We start from the raw sequence: 24928 nt of genomic DNA on the forward strand, positions 1-24928 counted from the left end.
AAGACAGCATACAGACATACTCGTATTTGTTTACCATGAAGTGCAGAAGCTGTAAAGTATGAAAAGAAGTGATGGGGGGGATGTTACACTCTGTATATCTACAATTTACATTGTATCACTGTACATATACCAGTAATCACTGTAAAAAAATTATATCACAATAAAACTTGCATAAAACAAATTACATTCATATAAAAAGCAATAACAAGGAATACAATTGCAAATTTTAATTATATTCTCTATCTGAGAATGCATATAAATAACGCACTTAATGATAAAAAAACTTACTCAAGCACTTATATGCACAGAATATAAGAGCAAAATGAATGCCTTTGCACTAAAGATACGGTAATTGATGATGGTATTTGAAACAAAAATATCCAATACAATTTTTTTATTTATCCAAAGGTTTAGAAGAAAATTTACAATTTTTAAAGCACCCACATTTTCAGATATTATACTCGTATAAAAAGCAAATGATTGGGATTTTGAATACTTTTCTTAGACGTGTCTACTGTCATGCCATCTGCTGTTTTTGAGTAACATTCATGCTCCTGTTTAAATAATGCTCGTTTCTATCTTAACAGTTATAAAGTTTTTCTAAACCAGGTCAAAAAATATGAAAACATTAATCTTTTGGTTGTTGAGATTAAATGTGAAAACAGATACCTAATGTATTAAAGCTTTTCGTTTCAAATTCCTATCGCCCCTTAAAGCAAGACACTCAATGCTTTTACTTCCTGTGTATATGTATACTCACACACATACATGTTTACACACACATAAAGTATTTCTGATTTATATTTAAGTGTATTTTTAACTTAGGAAGCAAAACATTATATTATATGACGATACTGACATTTGAACTTTAATATAAAATATAGATGATTCTTTCAAGTTTGTCACATCCATAACCAACAAATTAAAAAACCACTATTTTAGAATAGTAAAGAACTGGTTAAAACAAGTAGATTTTATTGAATTGGACTGTCTAGAAATAACAAACTAGGTAGTAATGCATAGGGAATATAAAATTCCTATGGCATTTCCGCAGATTTTCGTCTATTCACGAGTAATGATGACATTCCCTTCAATGCACTTTTAGGCTGGCTAATAATATCCTCCATACTACTGGTATACAGGCTGTCAATGCAAGATTTAACCAAATGAATGAACTTAAAATACATTTCAGTCAGTGTCTTAAAAAAAAGGCTCATTTTGGAACTTGAACACAGAATCCTGTACTGAAATTCTTTCAATACTGCTCTTTTTGTATAGGAACTCTTGAAATTTATGCTCACTAGTATGGTCAAGTAATAAACGAACTAATTATTATTATTTTAAGTAAATTATATAAAAAAGACCCTTTACTTTAATATATACAATATACTGGTACTTCATGACAATAGGTAGAATAGAGTTTATACTAATAGTGGTGGTGTTGTTGCATTATTATGTTGGTTTGTTACATTGTTGTTATTCTTATATTGCTTCTATTGTATTTTACATTGCTGTTGTTTTACTACTGCTAATATACACAAGATGTACAAGATTTCATACTAAAATAACCTGCAAAATAATGGAACAAAATAGTTTATTTTTCTTTTAAAATGTGTAGAAATTCTTCAAGTTTTATTTTCTGCCTCAGCAAGTCTCAATGTGAGCACCATATGTAGCTCCGCAGACAATAAGACAATATCTTATTTCCTTACAAATGCTGAATTATGTCAGGCATTGTGATCAATGATCCTCTCTTTCGGACGATGCAGGTTACATTTTTTACACATTCCCATTTGAAGAAATGTGTGTGGGTGGTGATAATACACGATTATGCACCAACATGCACCACATTCACTTTCAGGTAACACAAATGTAATTTGCGTGAATTTCATATTCTATTATAGCATGCTGACTTGCCATGGCATAGAAGTGCCCCCTAAGTGGTCAAGAGGGGATGTGGTCGGTGGAGTTGTCTGACAATTTTCCCAGCTAGGTCACATGGACCAGCTAACTAGCAACAGGTGTGGTTCTCCAAACAGTTTGGGGGGTGTGTGAAGGTGATATAATCGCCATAATATAAAAATATCGTGCCTCATTACAACTATTGTATTTTTTCCTACATCACTCTTGATTCCAAGGAAAAGTGCAGTTGCATCCTTTCAATCACTCACAGAGCATGACTGTATGTTAAAACATTTGAAAAAAATAGGAATTTTTTCTTCACCACTTTGTCCATTGTGCAGTTTCCAGGAAGAAATGCATCAGAATCATCTTCAGCAATGTCCAGCCCTTTCCTCTAAACCCAATGTATCTGAGAAATATTGGAGAGCAAGAAAGTTAATGGCTGTATTGCCAAGAACTCAGAATTAGTCAACAGCATTCTACTGTAACAATTAATGCTGTCACTGATATGGAATGTAGCTTCATCTGTGAAAATTAAATGTTCTAAGCAGTCCTGTCATTAGAAATTTATTTAATTTAGCATGTAATTCGCAAATTCGACACTTTCGGAATGAACTTTGATTTTTATCTAATGTTTGAATTGAATCTTGGATGCATACAAACCTATCCTTCTCTCACTTCCTACAAACCCTGACATCACACCCACGGATATGTAGGGATAAATGAAAGACACTGTTTACTCAAAGAAAATATGTGACCTGCATCACTTGAAAGAGAGAATCACCAATGTGATAACAACTCTCAAGCCGGACATGATTTAGTATACTTGGAGGGAAATTAAGTATTGTCTTGATTTCTTCTGATTTCTCAGACCGACATTTTCTGTGGTAGGAAACAAAACTTTGATAGTTTCTACACATTTTGTTGGTTGAGTATGCAATACTGGGCACCTTTATTTCATGACTCCATATTACTGTGATATTATACCATAATCAAGACCGTATTTACACATCGGCCCAGGCCCAGGCCAGCAAATTAGTAAGAGCAGCAGTATTTTGAGAAAAGAAAAGAAATCAAGTGGAACATAAATTTTAACATGCTACTGCGCCTGCTTTAGATAATAGCACATGTTAAATTGTTGTCACATGCCACTTTTTTACAGTTTGACTGCTATATGTCTACGATTTGCTCAAGTTAATTGATGGGGGGCACAAAATTTCTTCAGGCTCATGAGTGTAATACTACCTAAATACAGGACTGGCCATAGTGATCATGATATTATTATTATTATTATTATTATTATTATTATTATTGTTATTATTACTACTATTATTATATCCGAAGACTTGAAGTAAATAAGAATCTAAGTGCCATTTTCATATTTTCTATAAAAATGGACTATTATTTACCTTGAAGCTATTGGCATATAGGTCTAAACATTTCACGATCTATGAAGACCTAATAAAACAATAAAGAATGATATATAGACTTTGATCTTTATTTATGTTACAGGGCTAGGTACATAAATTTTTATTCCAGTAAAAATACAATTTTCACAAATTTGACCCTTACACTTTTATTTACTTCCAAGTCTTCATCTGCATCTCATTCTTACAGAAATATATTCTGCGTCTTTTACAGATTTCGGTAATAACACACTGTAATCATACTGACTCGCAATGTAGTAGATTTTAAGCAGTGGGATTCTTTTGAAGTTTATAAAGGTGCCTATGGTTGAAATTATTACGGGTAGGTAGTACAGGCACTCTAATGACTTTCCACATCCATATAATTTCTTTATTACAATATTTTATACACCAATATCAGAATCTATTGGTCATTAGAGTCTGAATAACTTTAATTCTCATGATTACAATATATTTTGCGCAGAAGATTGGTGTATATCTGTAAATACTATCTTTCTTAATACATTCTGAATTTCTTACATTCTAGACGACATTTTTCTGTCAATTGGTGTATTTTATACTAGTTAAAGTAATGGTAAGCAAGCCCGACTTTGAAACAAGCAGGCCCGGGTTCAAATCCTGGTTGGGACAAGTTACCTGGTTGAGGTTTTTTCCAGGGTTTTCCCTCAACCCATGAGCAAATGCTGGGTAACATTCGGTGCTGGACCCTGGACTCATTTTCCTGACATCATTCAGACACTAGATAACCATAGATGTTGATATAGTGTTGTAAAAAAAAAAGTAGAGCTCTGCTAGTGATTTGTGTTCCTTGTGCTTTGCAGTATCTTGTATAGCTATCTTCCATTTAATTTCTTAAGATGTATTTTCGACATTTATTGATTGATTTTGTTATATCATTGTTCTCATTGTCACCATCACCATCAACACCAATAATAATAATAGTAGTAGTAGTAGTAGTAGTAGTAGTAGTAGTAGTAGTAGTAGTAGTAGTAGTAATAATAATAATAATAATAATAATAATAATAATAATAACAACAATAATAAATTAATTGCACCAATAGTTTACATTGCACCCATAGTTAAACATTAATAATTAAGGATATAATTGTGTTTAGAAACCATTTGTGATGTAAAGAATATTGCATAACATACTTTTCCTATGGCACACTAATTAATTTTGTGCGAGATCATGCGTATTTGCTTGTTCTCCGCACAGAACCAATACACGGTAAGTGTGAAATACCACATTCAGTATTCCCAACGTAACACACATAACAATTTCCCTCTTCTTACCGCTTAAGCGCACATTCATTTTACTGCTTTAGGCTTTTAACATATTATTTGTAGAGACGTTTAACATAGTAATAATTATAAATTGGAAACTTACCATTTCACCTAAATTGCAATGTTAATTATTGTTTTTAAATATTTGCAAAAATTAAGTAAAGTCTACTACTCCACGAAACTTATTGCATTCCTGATACAAGTAACATTAAGGAAGCTGTGAAAAAATCAACAAGATTCCAGATGCCGATGTTATTACTGCAATATGTTATATAAATAATATTGTTGAAATATTAAAATGAAAAATAAATCATTACATAACCTTACCGTTTGTTTTAAGTTCGCATTTATAGACTGGGGGGAAAAAAAGACAGACGTATATCACAGCCTGCTGGAGTATAGTAAACACAGAAAACATTTTATAGCAATAATGTTGAAGAAAGATATTTTGGTTTTCCGAAGTTGCTGTCATTAAACAGAAACCAACATGGAGATTTCATTGCAACTAATTAGAAATTCGTCTTTCAGGTATGTAATAAATGATCTTCGCACAAAATAATGTACGATACACGAGCAGTATGTTTGTTTTCATGTTCTTGGAAATTAAAAAAGCTCAACTACGTTTCGCTTTTTCAATCTTTTCCTCGAACATGAAAACCTCAACATACCGCTCTTGTAACGTATCTTACTATTTAATACACCCAACAACAATGAATAACTAAAATTTAAAAGTTCACATGCGTTAGAAAATAATTAAGGAGGTGAGTAATTTTTTTAATGAAATCCTCAAATGTGATAAAGAGTACCTCAGAATCTCACATTAACCACGACTAGTTTGATACCAACTGCTCTGAAAATGTAGTTTGAAGAAACTGATAATTAATTGAAAGAAAACAATTTCAAAAATGTTCTTTGCATACCAAAATGCGTATTCAACTACGACGATGACAATAATTAAGAGTAAAGGAAATGATTGAATGTGGTGCAAGGGAAACAAAAATATCCCACGAAAAGTTATTTCGAACACTTTGTCTACCACTTGCTGATATACAAAGCTAGGTCTCTGGTGTAGTGTGTTGACTCTCCTAGTTCAGTTAATTGTGTCATATTACTATTACAGTATTATTATTATTATTATTATTATTATTGTATTATATTTATTAACATTCCATGGTATTCGTACATGCTTCACAGCTAGAATATGGAACAAGTCAAAAAACTTAATACTACTATAAAGTCTTAATTTATAGTCACAGTCTAGTTGAAATATATACAGAAGAAATCTACGATATAGTCTACTATACAACAAGAAGTATTAGTATCAATTTCATTAAGAGTTGTTGAATATCATGAATTCACATACAGAATAGAAGGCGTGAGAAATTAGGTACTTCTTTAATTTGGCCCTAAATAATCTTATGTTTTGAGTTTCATTTTTTATATCCATAGGGAGGCTATTAAAATTGTTTACTGTCATATAACGCACTTCTTTTTGATAGCACGATAAACTTGCCGATGGAGTAATAAAGTCATTTTTTGAAGCATATTTATGCTATGAACTGTTGAATTAGTTACAAAGTTTTCACGATTACATATGAGAAAGATTTATTAATGAAAAAATATACTGAAAAAAAAAATATATATATATTTGTAGTTTTTTAAAAATAATCCTACACGATTCGCTAGATTTGGCACCTACTATTATTCTAATTACTCTTTTTTGTAGTAGGAATATACTGTTACTATCTGTGGAATTTCCCCAGAATATTATTCGAAAACTCATTATCAAGGGGAAGCACGCAAATATATTGTTTTTAAGGTATTGATATTTACTATCTTTTGCATAGACTAATAGCAAAACATGCTGAATTTAGTTTGGGGGTAATTTCTTTAATATGATTTTTCCAATTTAACACATTATCGATTTTTAAACCAAGAAATTTGGCTGTTGTTGTTGTTTCTATTAGGGACCTATTGTTAATTATTGTGCTTGTAATTTGCGAGGTTGAATTTGGACAGGATTTAAAATGAATTATGTTAGTTTTGTTACAATTTAATACTAATGTGTTGACTGAGAACCAGTCACATATTTTGAGGAGAATTTCCTTTGGTGAAGATTGGAATGTGTTCGAGTTATTGGCTGTAATTATTATACTTGTGTCATCTGCGAATAAAATAGGATGATCCCTACATCTTTTATTGGGGGGGGGGGGGTAAGATCATTTATGAACACTAGAAAAAATAGAGGACCTAATATTGATCATTGAGAAATTCTATTATTAATAGTTCCCCAAGTCGAGGTAGATTTCATAGTCGTATTTATTTCGACTTTCTGTTTCCTATCTATGAGGTATGAGTGAAACCACTGTTGTGCAACGCCTTTAATTCCATAATAATATAATTTGTCTAGCAACATTTTATGATTTATACAGTCAAATGCTTTAGATAAATTACAGAAAATCCCTCCAGCTTGTACTTTTATATTAACTGCCTACAGAATTTTGTCAGTTACACTAAATGTTGCATTTTCCATGCCTTTATTTTTCCTAAATCCAAACTGTTTTGGCACTAAAATGTTGTATATTTCTAGATGATAATATAATCTTTTTCAAAGATTTTGGAGAAGATTGGTAGAAGTGATATGGGTCTGTAATTTTCTGGAGACGTTGTTTCTCCCATTTTGAAGATAGGAATAACCACTGAATACTTTAAATTCTCGGGGAATATATCATTGAACATTGAATAGTTACATAAATAACTTAGTGGCCTAGTTATAATATATGAACTCGCTTTTAATATTTTGCTTGTTATTTCATCATACCCTGAGGAGCTTTTTCACTTTAGATTTTTAATAATTTCAATTATTTCTTGTTTGTTTGTTGGAAATATTTGAATATTTGGGAATTTTGTCGGAAAATATTGTGTTGAAGAGTCTAAACATTATCTTGGAAGATGTTGAGGTTATCAGTTATTGTAAGAAAACATTTGTCAAATATATTTGCAATTTCATTTGGGTCTGACGTTTTATATTGTTAGATATAAGGATATAGTTTGTTACTTTACTTTTTGATCGTCCACTTTCCTTTTTAATCATGTTCTAAGTTGTTTTGATTTTATTATCAGAGTTTTGTATTGTTATATTAAAGTGTAATTCTTTAGCTTTTTGGATCACTTTGTGTAATATTTTTTAATAATTTTTATAGTGTTGTTTTAAGTTTGTATCATTATTATTTCTGCTCTGTATGTATAAAGATCTCTTGGTTTTGCATAACATTTTAATACCTAGTGCAATCTATCTATTGTTGCATTTTTATACTTTACAGAAAAATTGGATTAAAAGATATTTAGAAATGTTTTATGGAACTCGTTGAATTTACTGTTCATATCACTTTGACTATATACTGATTCCAATGTTTCATTTTTAAGATTTATTTCAAAATTATTTAATGATTTCCTGTTTATATTTCTGAATCTCACTTTAGTTGTTTTTTGATGTGTTAATATTTATATTTAGGAGTTGAGCATCATGATCCGAAAGACCATTGATTATTGGGGTTGTTTGTGATATAGTACCTACCTATTCTTTCTTTTCCGATAAATATGTTGTCTATTGCAGTAGCTGAATCTCCTTGTATTCTGGTCGGAAAATTTACTGTGTAAATTAAATTGAAAGATGCTAGCAATGAATTTAGTTGATCTTTCCTATTGCTTTCTGTTAGATAATCGACATTGATGTCTTTGCAAATAATGCATTCATGTTTCAGTTTCTGTAAGTATTCCAGTGTCTTTTCCAATAAATGAATAAAATTTTCATAGTCTCCAGATGGCGCTCTATATAGACATATCACAATAAAATGTTATGTTTAATTTTCTAATTCAACAATTATTATTATTATTATTATTATTATTATTATTATTACTTTCATATCACGTATTATTATTATTATTATTACTATTATTGTATTTGTTTTTTTTAGTAGGTTATTTTACGATGCTATATCAACATCTTAGGTTATTTAGCGTCTGAATGAAATGAAGGTGATAATGCTGGCGAACTGAGTCTGGGGTCCAGCACCAATAGTTACCCAGCAATTGCTCATATTGGGTTGAGGGAAAAACCACGGAAAAAATCTCAACCAGGTAACTTGGCCCAACCAGGATCGAACCCGGGTTGTATTTGTTGTTGAATATAAGTTTCATTCTTCCTAAATATTACATACATACCAGTAATTAAAAGATTCAATTAGTCATTCAATTTTCATTTCAACAATTCCTTTTCTTTCATTTGGTTTTCTTACTTTTTCCTCACCTTTCTCATTTTTTCACAATTCTTCGATCTCATGTACAGTAGATTATTATAATGTAATGGAATTTAAACATAACAGGTATTTAAGTGAACAAGTTAAAATAGCTAATAAAATTTTCATATCGGAAAATACACATAACACACATCTGATGTCAATTTTATGGCTACTGGCGTCTCCTCACCACAGGAAGCCAGAGTTCGATCTGAGCTGTGAGATATGTGGTGGAGAAAGAGGTTGTGGGGTAAGTTTTTTCCAAGTATTTTCATTCTCCCTGCCATTTTACTCAACCACTGCTTCATTATAGCCATGTAATAATCTGAACAGCTTCTGTAGTTAAAAAAAAGTCAAGTAAGGAACTGCAATTTAACAATACTTTCAAGATACAACGAAATGTTCAATAACAAACTTTAATTTAACAACACTTTAATATTACAGAGTCAATGGAAAGGCGATTTTGTAATAGCAAAATAAGAATAAGGAAAATTGAAATACTCAGAAAAGGTCTATTCACTGCCACTTTGTCCACTACAATTGTCACAGAATTTGTTGAAAATTAAACCCAATTCATATAGCAGGAAGCTACAAACTAAGTCTTTATCTCGGAATCTTAAGTAAACCTGGGAAAGTACTTCTGCAGCTTCCAAATTATTTTCTATCTATGTGATAATTTAATTCATATAATTATGCTAACAACAAACAGCGTCTGAAGTTGAGTGTGTCATTAAAAGAAAACACAACAGTAACATAAAATTTATGATAGTATACATACAACTTCAACCATCGTTAATTTTCTAAAATTTCATTGCGAGGAAAGAAAAAAAAAAAAAAGAGAGGAAGAAGACTACTCTCGTCTGATTATTGCATTTATGTATGTAATTTTACACAATTTTTAAACAAAAGTTTTGTTTTCAATTTTTTTTAATGTCTTAAATTCCTAGCATTAAGAGAAGGCATATTAACATCTTCTAATGTCTTTTAATGTCCTACTTACATTTTACATGAAATTTTTCACGTAGAATTCCAACAAGATCACGTACATTTTAAAGTTGGTAAATATTTTTACTTCATTCTTACTTCGAAAGGAATTTCACTTAATAATTAATTACGTTTCATTATCTTCTCTTTCACTACTCTGCTACTCCATTGCTTTCTTTTAACTTAATTTTTTCCCTTCCACAAGTCTCTTATTACGTCAATGGATAAAATGTGGAATTGAGCAGTCCTTAATATAACTACAAGCATCTTATAATTATGAAGTTTTGTACTTGGGGTTGTGACACTGTAAATCTAACAATGCGAGGAAATACACTATAATGAGCAAGGGTATGGAACTAGTTTCTTGAGGAATAAAGAGAATGTGGGTTTATATACAATATCATTAACATTCTACTGCTATTTGGCATCTGACACATAACCATTCTGTTTCATTTTATCCATAACTTGAGTATCAAGTTTAGGATCAGAAAGTAATTCATGCCCACCATTCACCCACTGCTCAGCAAATAGAACATCTGCTATTATCCAACCTTCCCGGTTCATTCTGGGTGATGTGACTAAACATTCAGCTTCTGGAAATAGCTGAGCAACAAGCCTAAAAAAGAATAAAAGATCTGGTAAGTAATCTAATATTTCAACAGTTCAAAATATACTTCAATACATTTTACATTAACAGATAAAGTGAAAACAGAAGGTATTATTTATGTACTGTATATCTTGGAATAAGCAAATTCCTTCTGCCTGACCAAAGGCATCATGCAATGCAATGAGCAAGTAAAGCAAAGTTTATTTCTGAAATTGAGAGGAAGATATGTTCTCAAGACTAAAGATATGTACGAAAAAGCTTTAACAATCGTACTAGAAGTTAATTCTTAGCACAACATCACGAAATTGCTCTTCTCTACTCTCAAGGGACAGTTGTTTATAGATTATACAGGGTAATGACAAGGACAATAAACACAGATACCGGTAATCAAAATCAAGAATAATACAAAATACACTGAATAATGGTGCAGTAATAAAATCCAGAATCATAAATTTACTACATTACACAAAAATGTATGTACTTACAAATAGTTTATAGAGAACCCAGAGGTACATTGCCGTCCTCATATAACCCCGCCATCGATCCCTATCCTGAGCAAGATTAACCCAGTCCCTGCTGTATATCCCACTTCTCTCAAATCCATTTTAATATTATCCTCCCATCTATGTTTTGACCCCCCCCCCCCCCAAAGCTTTTTTTCTCTTTCGCCTCTCAACTAACATGCATTTCTGGATTCTCCCATACGTGCTACAAGTCCTGCCCATTCAAACGTCTGGATGTAAAGGTAAAGGTATCCCCGTAAAATGCCATGAAGGCACTTGGGGGGCATGGAGGTAGAGCCCCATGCTTTTCATGACCTCGGCACTAGAATGAGGTGGTGTAGTCGGCACCACGCTCTGACAGCCTTTTACCCCCGGGAAATAATGGATGTAATATTTCTAATTATATTGGGTGAAGAATACAATGTGTGTAGTTATGCGTACAAAAATGTACACTAATCTTAAAAAAAAGTAACATACAGTATCTGATTTGAATTAGTAACTCGAAAAAAATTAATTAGTCATTTTCTATGGTTTTTCCATTCATTTTTTTTATGTATATTTGGATGTAACTTACTCGGTATGAGTTCATCAGACAATAAAGAATTATTTTACTGTCCCAAGTAATTGATATCTTCATTCGAAGCATTCCGTCGCTGTCTAGAGGTTTAGAGGTACTAACTTTTTCCCCATTTTACAATGGTAGATTTTGAAGACAATATTGTTTTCTACATAAGTTTGTAACACTTGACATAAATGAATAAATCTGTCAAGTGACAAACACAGTACGTATTACTTTTTCATGTTTCAAGCTACAAGGAATTAAGGGGCATCAGAGTGAAAAGAAAGTTGTTTGAACAAAAAGAGAACAAGGTTCTGCTGATATGCGTTATCATTATCGGAGACAAAGAAAGCTCTATTCACAACGAGAGAGAGAGGGGGGGGAGGGAGGGAGAAAGAGAGAGAGAAATTATGGTTAATCAAGCCACATAATCCGACCTTGGATAATCGCGAGTTAACTGTAATATACTCAGAAGTATCGAGAAAGCAACATTCTGTACCATACCTGCGTGAAGTAAGGCATTATAAAATGAGCGAAGTTTTGAGTCTTCATGGGAAAAGAAATGTTCTCATGAAATTTCGGCTAGTTTAAGGGATTGGTGCCTACCCAGCATCGTGATAAATTTGGAGAGCTACAGAGGCATATAGGCCATAGGCACTGACTATACAGAAAGAAGTAGGCGTGTGCCCCTACGAAGTCAACGAATGCCCTCAAGAAACTCACGACTGCAGAAGTTGCCCCAAACATCATAAAATTATTTAACATAAAATATGTAAAGTTATTCTGTGTAAAAAGAATGCGAATTTCCTAATGATTATTTCACACAGTCTCGGTTATATGCACTCTGGGTATGTTTTATTATAATTCACAATGATTTCATCATTACACTTGGCTCTACAAAGATTTCTAAATAAACAAATACATAATATTAAACATTTTCGTCTTCTCATATCCTATTCTCCTACCTTACATATTCTAATAGTATATGAAATATTTTGTAGCCATTTACGAAGTATTATTCTTTCAAATTAATTTCATGTTCAAAAACTACACTCCGTGTCAGACCAGCAAGTTACCGTGCATTTGGAATAGAGAACTATGTTGCTTATTAAATAATAGCTCTTGGAAGAAATGTTTAAAGGACCTTTATATATTGCAACTCAGCAAGTACAGAACTGTAAGCTTTAAACCATCACTCCATCTTGATTGACAGTTACCGCTTGTCGCTGGGCTCGTGCAAACATATTACTATCCTGTTTGAAAGTGTCAATTGCCAATCTATCCGCTGTTGTAGTTTGTGTAAATATTGCGTATTTTTCGTATACAATTAGTTTTTAGTTTAGTTTAGTTTAGTTCATCTTCAAATCGCTGTGTAAGAATAAGTCATGTAGTGCCTTCAGTAAGTTTACTATTTGTATATATGTATCCATTGTTGTAGTTTTGTGTAAATATTGCGTGTCTTTTTGTATACAATTAGTTTTAGTCTAGATCATATATAAAACAGATCAGCCAAGCTTATATTAAATTTGGACGCAACTGGAAAATAACGGACGCTATGCGTCGCTAGTGTCGAGAAATGAGCTTGCGATAACAAACACTAGATGGCAGAGTACCTGAAAAGTTGTTGTTGTTGTTTTCTAATGCCAGGCGTTTGACAATAAAGTCATTTGACCTCTTGCACTCCAATATTTTTCAAAGATATTATCATGACCAGCCACTGAAGCACAGATTTTGAGGTGTTCCGAATCCAATTCTTGGTTTGAGTTGTACAATGGACAGTTAGGGGACTGATATATTCCAATTCTATGCAGGTGTTTGGCCAAACAATCATGGCCTGTTGCCAAACTAAATGCAGCTACAGACGATTTTCGTGGTAAATCGGGAATTAACTGTGGATTTTGATGCAGATAGTTTCATTTTTTCCCTTGGGATTGAGTTATCAAATTTTGTTTGTTGAAGTCTAAGTATGTAGATTTAATAAATCTCTTCACAGAGTAATACATAGATTTAGTAACAGGTCTGTAAGTAGCAGTGCTGCCCTTCTTTGCTAAAGCATCCGCATTCTCGTTTCCCAGGATTCCACAATGGGATGGTATCCATTGGAATACAATTCTTTTATTGAGTGATATTAATTGAGAGAGCATTTTAGTTATTTCTGCTGTTTGAGATGAAGGTGTGTGTTTAGAGACGATTGATAGAATAGCTGCTTTGGAGTCTGACAATATAACTGCATTCCTAAATTTATTGATGTGGCATAGAAGATTCCTGACACATTCATTTATTGCAATGATTTCACCATCAAAACTTGTTGCTCCATATCCAAGTGATCTATAAAGTGAGAAGAGACAGCACGCTGCACCGGCACCTTGTTCTCTGGAGATCATGGATCCGTCGGTGTATAAATGAAGCCAGTTTTGTGGGGGGTACCTAATATTGTCTCTAAAGACAATTGTTTCAGTATTTCAGTGTTTACTTCTGATTTCAGTATTTCTTCTGTTAAATTTAGATTATATTCTATATTTAATAGAGTTAAAGGGTTTGGTTTAATTTGTAAGTTTTCTTTTAAATTCGGGATATTGATTTTCTGTTTTAATTCTTGAACAATGGATATGAAACTTTTTTGAGTTTTCAATCTACAGAGAGAACTGTATGAATGCCAATTGTTTCCTGGTAATTTGATAAGTTTTTCATATTGAATCAGTGCCTTTTCTTCTATTGTCATTTTGATGCTGTTAATATTAGTGAGGAATCTCATAGAATCTATTGGCGTTGTTTTGATTCCACCAGTAATGAGTCTGAGAGCTTGGTTTTGAACATATTCTATGTCGTTTATGAAAGGTGAAGTAATTAAAATTTCTCCACACTGGCTGTATAAACATTTTGTATGTAGTGTTCAAAGTATTCCTAGAGTACATAGAGTAATACCACAGTCTACTATATAGTAGACTGTGGTAATACGACTGTGGGATGACTTTTTTACGTCATGCCACCTCCAAATTTCTTTCTCATTGTAATGTGAGGTCATGTTACAATAAGACTTTGATGTGTCGCTAACTTGTGGCATACAGAAGCTTGTTTTACCCAAATTCATCAACACACATAGATGACATTTTGGTACATGGCTGATATAATGTTGTTTGCGTTCAATATATAATCTGTCATCATTTGATGTACGATATCTAATTGTTTTTAAATTTCAGTATACAATACCTCCCTAGCAACAATTATCACAAAATACTAAAAAGAGCAGATTTGTCTGCATTTGTTGAATGCATATCATGATGCTCACGAAAAGGCACTAATTTATTTTGTGTGAACAAGATTACAATTTTTGAATATGAAGGAAAAGCAGGTATCCCTCTTCTGAAATTTATCCGAAAGGGGAAGAATTACAACTCCCTCCCCCCAAACATGTTTCCTCTTTTCTAGGCCTACATGTTTTCATTTTATAGGTGTATTATATGATGCGATATGGAAGCAGATAAATAATAACTGTATGTTTCTCGTCCATATTAAATTCAACGTGTTCATAACGTAGACCTGATATATTGCTTCATGTAGGCTACACAGCTGGCAGTGTTTTTTTACGAATAAGCGGTCGTACTAATCATTTTCTTTTCATCTGAACTATTGCTAGAATATGCGTTTGTGCTTGTATTTGCTCTGTATGTTGTTAAATAACTACTGAACATCGTCTTTGGTTAACAAATTGTTCTAGTATTCGTTTCATATCAGTCTTACGGTATTGAATTATGTCCATAACGTGGGCGAGATAATATCAGGCTGCAAAATTCGCTCTGAATGCATTTTTTTACACTATTTTCTAATTTTCAACAGATTTACGATACCCTGTGTGGTTTCTCTGCCAATGCAGAGTTAATTGCAATATACGGTAATTCTGTTATTTTCCTGACACTTTTATATATCCGTTCTCATAAACGTACTGATTTAGATTCTTTACCCTACTGTAGGTATTTTGCTCTTTACAAATCATCGTTAGTCAAATGAAATAGCCTATAATAGTTGTTTGTAACGAATTAGTAGACAACCTCAATCCCTCCTGACCGCTTCCCTTACGAATTTCTTTCTCACTTTAATCAAATTTACTTTATACTGGTCCTTAAATTACTGAAACTAGTGCTGAGGTAGTTACGGTGATTTCTGAAGTGAAAATCGTCCAATTTATAAGGGTGAAATCAAAAATAATTTTTGTAGCCTTTCCTTGTCCTTAATTGGAAATTTGAGTAACTTCATATGACGACCATATTTCTTCCTTCTTCTGCGGTTAACATAATCGCAGATGGACATTTCTAAATGAAGTTTGTTACACAGATACCTTCGAGACAATATTGACACTTGAAGTTCTTTATATAGTTCATCTATAAGAGTTAAACTAGCGCTGAGGTAGTTTCCTTCATACTCAGCTTATTCACCTTGCATACATGAGTCTGTAACAGGTTAGGTTTGGTCAGTGCTGTCATGGTAATTTTTTTCTTGGCCATACACCCCACCCCTTGTTTTCTCCCTTGAAATATATTTTACTCTCCTCTCTCTATCTCTCCAATTGTCATTTAATTATTTTTTTTTAACATTAAAGAAGAAGTAAAGAAATTGTTTTGCTTTACAATTTAATTGTACAAGTTTGATTTAAAGAATACACCATGTAGCACCACCATTGATGCACACTTGTCTCGATGAATCTTGGAGTGTATATTTGCAGCACTTCTTGTTTTTCAACCATTATTTTATATACTTCTGGATTCCATTGCTGAAGAGGTGGATAATTTTTGTTTATGAACATCAAACAAAATAGGCCTACTGGTAGGTACAGTAGGAACAGGAAGAGATGATCTAAGATCTGTATACATCTCCACATACAAAACTTAGGCACCCATATGCCGTATGGCTCCTTATAGACAAAATTTTCATTTCCCCATACGATTAATTAAAAAAAATTGTAGGTTCCATACGATATATGGCCTCGTGTGGCCTCCATGACAGCACTGGGGTCAGTTAGTTTAGGCACTTTTACACCTTGCATATACAATCAACTGCATCTCCACAAAAAAATTCCTTATAAATTGAACGGTTTTCACTTCAGAAATCACAGGAACCGCTTCACCCAGGTAAGTAGTTAGCAGTTAATCATTTCAAAGCTCTTGTTATATTATGAAATAGCATCACACAATGCTGCCAAAATAAATGTTCCCAGTGTTAAAATTACAGAGTGTAAATTTCGCTTAGGACAGTTTTTGCTCTGGAAAATTAAAGGAAACAAACAGTATATCAAACCAGCAGCTGAGACACAAAGCACCTGAAATTCGAAAGTGGTTAAAATTTTTTATATTTCGTTCTTTCTTATTTACCAGCAACAGAAGTACCGGTATCAGATTTTTTGCAGAGCTAATATCAGAGGCCCCTCCTATTAGAGAATGTTTTGAATATTATTATATTCTGGAAAACTACATTGGCACATCAACCTCCCCTCCCCCCGCCTGAATTCTGGGCTGAAGCACAAAAATTTCGAAATGTACAAACTACAGATGCGGCAGAATATTACCACAATGGTCTTCAGCAAGAATTTTGTAAGACATATCCAAATATCTTCATGGTCATTATATGTATTAAAATAAAACATATACTACATGTTGTTGTTGTTTTCTAATGCCAGGCGTGTGACAATAAAGTCATTTGACCTCTTGCACTCCAATATTTTTCAAAGATATTATCATGACTAGCCACTGAAGCACAGATTTTGAGGTGTGAAGTAAGCTTACCTACTAAAAATGAGAGAAATAGAAATGGGAAGGACAATAAAAAAAGTGGAATGGACAAACACTAAGAAACTATTCATCTTGAATCAGTATGAACAATAGGACACTTTTTTTTTTTTGGTGCTAGTGGTATAGAATATGAAATTAAGTTGCATCAATAAGTTTTTCGAGTTTAGCATTACTTTAAGTATTTATTGTCCCCCTGTTGGAAAGATGGAATTACTTTGTTTGAAACTTGATGAAATTTTATTGTACCTTAACTCAATTTATTAAGGTACAATAAAATTCAAAATAATAACTGCAGACCATTTTAAAATAAATCTGTTGGATGTAAATTATTTCTTAATTTATTAGGACCATAAAGGTATTGTTACAAGCGATAGATTGAATCATTTTTATCTTAATAATTTAATGTAGGATGATTATTTCGGGAATTGTTATGCTCTAAATTGTGAGGATATTTTAATACTTTTTTAAAATATAAATTTGGAATATGTTTCCAGTTAGTAAAGAGTAATTCAGAGAGACAGAGGTCTCAAGCATATTTATTGACACGTGCCAGAATTATTAAATATGAAAAAAAGAGTTCTTGCACTAACATACTGTTTATAAAGTAACCAAATCTTAAGAAATACAGTATATGTACTGGTATTCTATATAAAGGCATAGGAGTGAATATAAATCTGTTTTAAGGAATTCCTATTTAATATTCCTGCTATAGGAACATGACAAAATAAATACAACGCAGCATGGAAGCTAATTCAACTCTTATCGAGTATTGTTGATGAGATGTGTTATGAAGATAGACTGAATCATTCAATATAAATGTATAAATAGGACGAATAATAATAGATTAATTTCAATGTATGTAGTATCAAAACTGAAAGTGGTAACTAGTCTATGAATGATGTCTTAACAAGTATAAATAAAATGGACTCTTGACAATAGACACACATTTGGCTTCAGTAATAACTAGGACTTCAAGGAATTTATGGTAGCTCACCTGTCAGGCAAAACTCTGAATAGTCAGCATTGTCGAACTATAGAAGCGCGATTAAAAAGTATTTTTTTCCCCACCCATTACATATGATTGCTTTTTTCAAGTCCCGGTAATAACATTATTAAATTAATTATCCCACATATTTGGGTGGTGCCTTTCTTTGTTTCTGACATAATTTATGAGAGTTTCTCTTTTACACTTCAATAGAGAAATACAACTTTCAGTGGACAATGAACGTGTAACTCTAATGGAACTCTAAGAACCACAGCATTAATGTTTTCTTCTTTTCTTTCATGCCCTTTAGTTTTTGTTGCAGATAACATCATGCTATTGGATAATTATACATGCACCTTTCTAATAAAATTGGCATATATTTCACTGGTCTCAGAAGTAAAATTAAATGTATAATAGCTTCTCGGTGAAAAATATTTACTGAAAATTATTGTAGGATTTGAATAGAAATGCCATTTCTCAGGCAAGGTTATTCGTGGATGACTGTATAATATATAGAAAAAATTAGTGATAAATCTTATATCACCGCCTTGCAAAACTAGCTTGACGTTATTGAAAACTGGACTACAACAAATAAAATTAAAATCAATGTGAGCAAATGTAAATCAATATGTATCCTTCTGTAAAACACAAAATTAAATTCGTCTCATATACCAATTAAATGGATCACCAGTGCCACAAGTAAACACTTAGGTACTGTATATATTTTATTAAATCTACATACTTAGACTTCAACAAACAAAATTTGATAACTCAATCCCAAGGGAAAAAATGGAACTCTCTGCATCAAAATCCACAGTTAATTCCCGATTTACCACGAAAATTGTCTGTAGCTGCATTTAGATTGGCAACAGGCCATGATTGTTTGGCCAAACACCTGCATAGAATTGGAATATATCAGCCCCCTAACTGCCCATTGTGCAACTCAAACCAAGAAATGGATTCGGAACATCTCAAAATCTGTGCTTCAGTGGCTAGTCATGATAATATCTTTGAAAAATATTGGAGCGCATGAGGTCAAATGACTTTATTGTCAAACGCCTGGCATTAGAAAACAACAGCAACAACATATTTTAGTAACAAACTGGTTGAAATAAGTCACTAATATTACAAGGATAGCCTGGAAAACACTACATTTCTTTATGCGTATTCTTAAGAAAGCTAACCGAAAGTCAAAAGAATTAATGTACATAACCCATAATGGTAGGCACATCTGACCGTGAAATGAATGGGCCCGGGTTCAAATCCTGATTGGGGCAAGTTACCTGGTTGAGGTTTTTTCCGAGGTTTTCCCCAATTGTAAAGCGAATGTCATGTAATCTATGGCGAATCCTCAACCTCATCTCGCCAAATATCATTTCACTATCACCAATCCCATCGAGGCTAAATAACCTAGTAGTTGATACAACATCGTTAAATAATCAATTTAAAAAAAGACGTCAGATAAGCAGAGGAAGTTACAAAAGCTTGTGGTGGCGAAGAATTTAAAGCGTCTGTGTTGTTAAAAAAAGGGAAGTACTACAAATGGCAGAAAAAGTGGATAGCCTATATTGATGTATTTGTTATGTGACATTACACAGGAGATATCACCACATATAGTTGTAAACAACCGTGGATATTTTAAATCTGAAAGTGTACTTTAGTGTAATCAAGTGTTGCTTTGTATAATAAGAATTGTAGGCACAGTGTATACGGTAAATCTCTATATGCATTTGAAAAGATTAGTAATCAACTTGACAGAAATGTTCGTGTGTCACAATATAATTTGTAATATTTTATTTGTTAATGGCACTGTTATTTTTATTAAAGTATGCGATTTAGCAGTTACATGTACTACACAAATGTCTTAACTGTTTCGAAAACAACTAAATGCATTTATGACATTTGGCACAATAATATGAACATTTTCCATTTTGGTAATAAATTAAGTGGCAAGAAAATGTTCATGTGTCACACCATATAATATTTCATATTTTTTACATTATTAATTATTCCTTTTCATTATGATTTTCTGTTTATATTTTGGAATGCTTACGTTAAAAAACAGTGATGTGTCTTTCATGAACTCCTAAGTATTTGATTAAATATCCTGTGAAGATCATAGTTACTTCGAAAATGTTACGTGTGTGACTATGGAATGACCCATCAGTATTGTTAGTATTGTTACAAATTACAAAACCTGAAACTGTTAGAATGGGATCAGGAGTAGTGACAAAAAAAATGTAATGTTGTAGGCCTACATCAACATGACTATTTTAATCCAGTTTCTAATAGTTTTTAACGTTTGAAGGCCTTTTGAGGTAAACAGTATTGAACATGTGAGGGAAGGGCTATTTCTTGGTAATGGATTAGACCTGTATATTTTATAATATTATTAACTATATATTGTTAAAGTACCTAGTAAATATCGTAATATGTATATTATATAATACTGTAAACGAGACAATATCACAGGCTGCAAACTAGATTATTCTTGTTTTTGTATAATTATACGAACATGTATGAAATAAACAAAACTACCATTGGTTAGGTTAGGATAGGATTACTTATACACCGTGTTCCGCTTATAAGTATAATAAAAGAAATAGTTATAATTTCATAACAATGCATGCAAATGGGTTAAGATTGGTACCATTGTAAAGAGGAAATTGGGAAGTTTTAATCCATTGTTGTTACTTATTTTTAGAAGACTCACGCATGCGCAGATCATTAAATAAGAGAATTCGTATCGTATCTTTAGTCAGTCAGCATGTGGACGCCACAGCAGAAAGCCTTTTGTGTGCTGTCATTAGCAGAACATAGATCCATAATTCGTGTACAGCGCTTCTTTGCTGAAAAGACAGTCACTGCAAACACGTACCTGGATATGTTGCAACTGTATGCTGTGCCACAACTCCCAGATGGAGCAATTTTCCAGCAAGATGGGGCTCCACCACACTTTGCCAACATGGTTCGCACATTCTTAGACGAACAATTCCCTGCAAGATGGATCGGAAGAGGATCACCGTACATCACATGGCCTGCCAGATCACCAGATCTAACACCACCTGATTTTTTCCTGTGGGGGTTTGTTAAGGACCAGGTCTACAGGACGCCAGTACGTGATTTGGCAGACTTACAAGAAAGAATTTATGCTGCTGTCAACAATGTTACACCACAGATGCTTCATAACACTTGGGTCGAGGTTGAATACCGGTTGGATATTTCCCGTGCCACCAATGGAAGCCATGTTGAGGTTTATGGAACATAAGGTAACAAAAATTCCCAGTTTTCATTCTTTGTAGCAGTTGGTTTCAACTATATACTTGTATTAATTCAGAAGTTATAGCTATTTCTTTTGTTATACTTATAAGCGGAACACTCTGTATATTGTAATCAGGCTATATGCACAAATTTTCCAATATACTACTATCATAACTAAATAGGTAATGTTAACATTAATTTTCATACGTTTTTGTGGTGCAAGTTAAAATAATTCAAAGTAAAGTATAACAAAACTCCGACAACATTATAATTATGAACGTCAAATTCTCTTATTTTATTTATTTTTCAGTGTTTAGTCCCTTATTTCCCATTGTTCTTTGGATTTATCATTAGTGAAATATCAATTAACGGATAAATTATGATATACACTCAGTTGATAATATAAATGATATTCACGACAAATATATAAAAACAGAAGAGATAACGAATCATAATTTAGCCAATCGATAACTTTATAACATGGTCTACATATTCTAGGTACATTGGCTTTGCGCGAGACTCTGTATTGTATTCTATTCAATACAAAGGCGTACTTTATCTTATCTCTTCGCTTTGCCCACGTGACAACTATAATTAGCTGCCTCGTTCCGAACTTGCCAAGGTCATATAGGCCAATAATATTTATCCATGGTCATCAGTTGTCGACAGTACATACCGTTGCTTACGAGATTATCTCATAAGCAAGAAATAATCGATTTAGACCGACCAGACTGGTTCAGAGTTCGTGTCTCGTGATGGTGTTGGTCACTGTGCCATCTGTTGACGATTATTGAACTACATCAAGCCGGCCTCGACTGCAAACTTTAAAGCCTATATAAGAGAGCTATCTGTTAGTATATATGATCTAGGGTTTTAGTTTAGTTCATCTTCAAATCGCTGTGTAAGAATAAGTTAGTGTAGTGACTTCAATTAGTTTGCTCTTTCTTGTCATACTGAAACAATGGAGAAGTCGCCAGAATGCTTCCAAAGATTGTGAACCCGGAAAAGAATATTGAGTTCCGACGAAAGAACAATGGTGTTAAAGGTGTATTTGTACTTTCGTACCACATTTTTATTCAGTGTAACTGAAGCTGCTAAACATACCGCATCAACCACAAAATTTTCTTACAAACTGGTGCTAACAATAAGAAAGGAATTTGAATTGAAGGGGAAACTTTCAACACCCGTGAAAAAGAAAAGCCAGGCATTCAAAAGACTCAATGACTCAGGCTGCAATAAGGAGTCTTGTGTATTTTACAGGAAAAACACACTGCCAACATTAAAAAATGTGAAAGCAGCCTTTGATAAAGACACAGACATGCCTAACGTATCAATTTCAATGTTACAAAGGATACTAAAGGATATGGGATTCGAGTTTACTAGAAGAAAGAAGAACTCCATGCTAATTGATAGAGACGACATAATTGCCTGGAGATACAGGTACTTGAGAGCTATTAGAAGTCGCAAGCAAACAATAGGAACATTGTTTACACAGATGAGACCTGAATAAATGCAGGGTGTACGACTTCAAAATCTTGGGTGGAAAGTACAATTGCCTCTGTTTCACAAGCCAGAAAAGAAGATCTGACGACTGGTAATAAGATGCCCTCAGGAAAAAGTAGATATATAATATTAGTCCATGCTGGTAATGAGAATGTTTATTCCAGGAGTTCAATTAGTATATCACGGAAAGAAAGATGGCGACTACCATGATGAAATGACTAGTGTTATGTATGAGAAATATTATGTGGACAAATTGCTTCCAAATCTTCCTGCGAATAGTGTTATTGTGTTGGATAATGTGTCTGTAAATTCGAAGAAGAATAAAAAAATTCCCGTGAAGAGGAACATTAAAGCAGAGATTAGATCGTGGCTCATCTCTAAAGCAATTCCTGTTGGTGAAGACATGCATAAGACAGAGCTACTGGCGATGGTGGTGTCTGTAAAGTCTCGATATGAACCCAAGTACATAATAGATGAAATGGCTTGAGCACATGGACATGAAGTATTGCGACTCCCACTGTACCATTGTGAACTAAATCCAATTGAAGAGGTGCGGAGTCAAGTCAAGAGGAAGGTTGCGCAAGAAAATACCACCTTCAACATAAATAAAGTGCGAGAGCTGCTGGAATCAGGAATCAAAGAAGTAAAGCAACAGCAATGGACTAATTACGTGCGGCATGTACAAGATGCGGAATAGCACTTATGGGAAATGGATGGCCTCCTGGATTTAATCCACGACGATGTAATCATCAATCTTGGTGAATCATCTGAAGAAAGTAACAGCGAGGATGAAGATTTAGGAGTTGCTCCTCTTCCTGATTAATGGTGCGTTACACTAATTTTATTCTTTAATTCAATTAGTTAAATTGTGTGCGTGATGTAAAAAAAAAACATATTTTTAGAATGGATAATATACACAAGGAGCCAGTATGCTCTGCCGTACTTGCCCTTCCCCCACATCCCTGGACAATTACCATTACTGATTGTTTGGCTGTGGTGTGAGGGTTTGTTGTCACATAAAGCCTACAGTAACTTGCTGGTCTGACACGGAGTATAGTATGCATCGAATGTTCAATGAATTAAAACCATTAAAATTTCATTTAACAAGTGACTCTTCTCCTTTAGAGAGCTCTAAAAAGTTCCCATCCATGGGGATAAAACAGACAACACAGGAACAAATATCAGGGTTGTCAGATTTTAGATTTACCAAGGAGAGACATCCCTTTTCCATCATATACAATACTTATGTTCAGACTTCGGGCTGTAAGTTACATCAAATTTCTCTACCGCCTATCTGAAGTGCTTGTGGCAATATTATGCTATGCCACAATAACAAAATGACTTAATCGTAGTTGTGACTATCTCACAGATTTCCCAAAAGTTTACCCACATTTGACAAAGCATTCAAAACTCAGTGTTTATTAATTTATTACAATTACTTATAGAATTTATTGATACCTAAATACCTTGTATGTTGAGCATTTATTTTGTAGCTTTGCATATTACTGGCCCAAACCCATCATTTAACGTACAGGATACATTTTCGGAGCTTATACATACAGTAAAGCCTGATATAGCACAGTCCGATTTACCGTGAATTCGTATTTAAAGCAGGGAAAGTATGTCCCCCAGTAAAAAACATAAAATATACAATACATTTAGTGGAAATCAATCTTAAAGAAATCAATGTAAAAGATAATACTGCTTAGAGCATTTCTGTAGTATGACGTGCTGCATAAACAGGTATATGCATAGCCCTTAGTGAATAATGACCTTTTCTTCAGGGTTGTAAAACTGCATTCCAAGGGATTTTGCAGGCAAAATGGGAAACA

At 33.1% G+C, this 24928-nt stretch overlaps 1 protein-coding gene across 3 annotated transcripts in view; it reads right to left on the reverse strand.

The window, feature by feature from the left end:
- Positions 1-24928, reverse strand: part of LOC138715401 (cGMP-dependent 3',5'-cyclic phosphodiesterase-like) — a 127425-nt gene that overhangs the window by 27804 nt on the left and 74693 nt on the right. For all 3 annotated transcript variants that reach the window (XM_069848261.1, XM_069848260.1, XM_069848259.1), the window contains exon 15: positions 1-10511. This exon is cut by the window's left edge and continues 27804 nt beyond it. In XM_069848261.1, the coding sequence (XP_069704362.1) occupies positions 10313-10511 (199 nt within the window). In that variant the 3' untranslated portion in view covers positions 1-10312. The remainder of the gene's footprint in view (positions 10512-24928) is intronic.

Source organism: Periplaneta americana, chromosome 15 (genome assembly GCF_040183065.1).
Source record: "Periplaneta americana isolate PAMFEO1 chromosome 15, P.americana_PAMFEO1_priV1, whole genome shotgun sequence".
Taxonomy (NCBI): Eukaryota; Metazoa; Arthropoda; class Insecta; order Blattodea; family Blattidae; genus Periplaneta; species Periplaneta americana.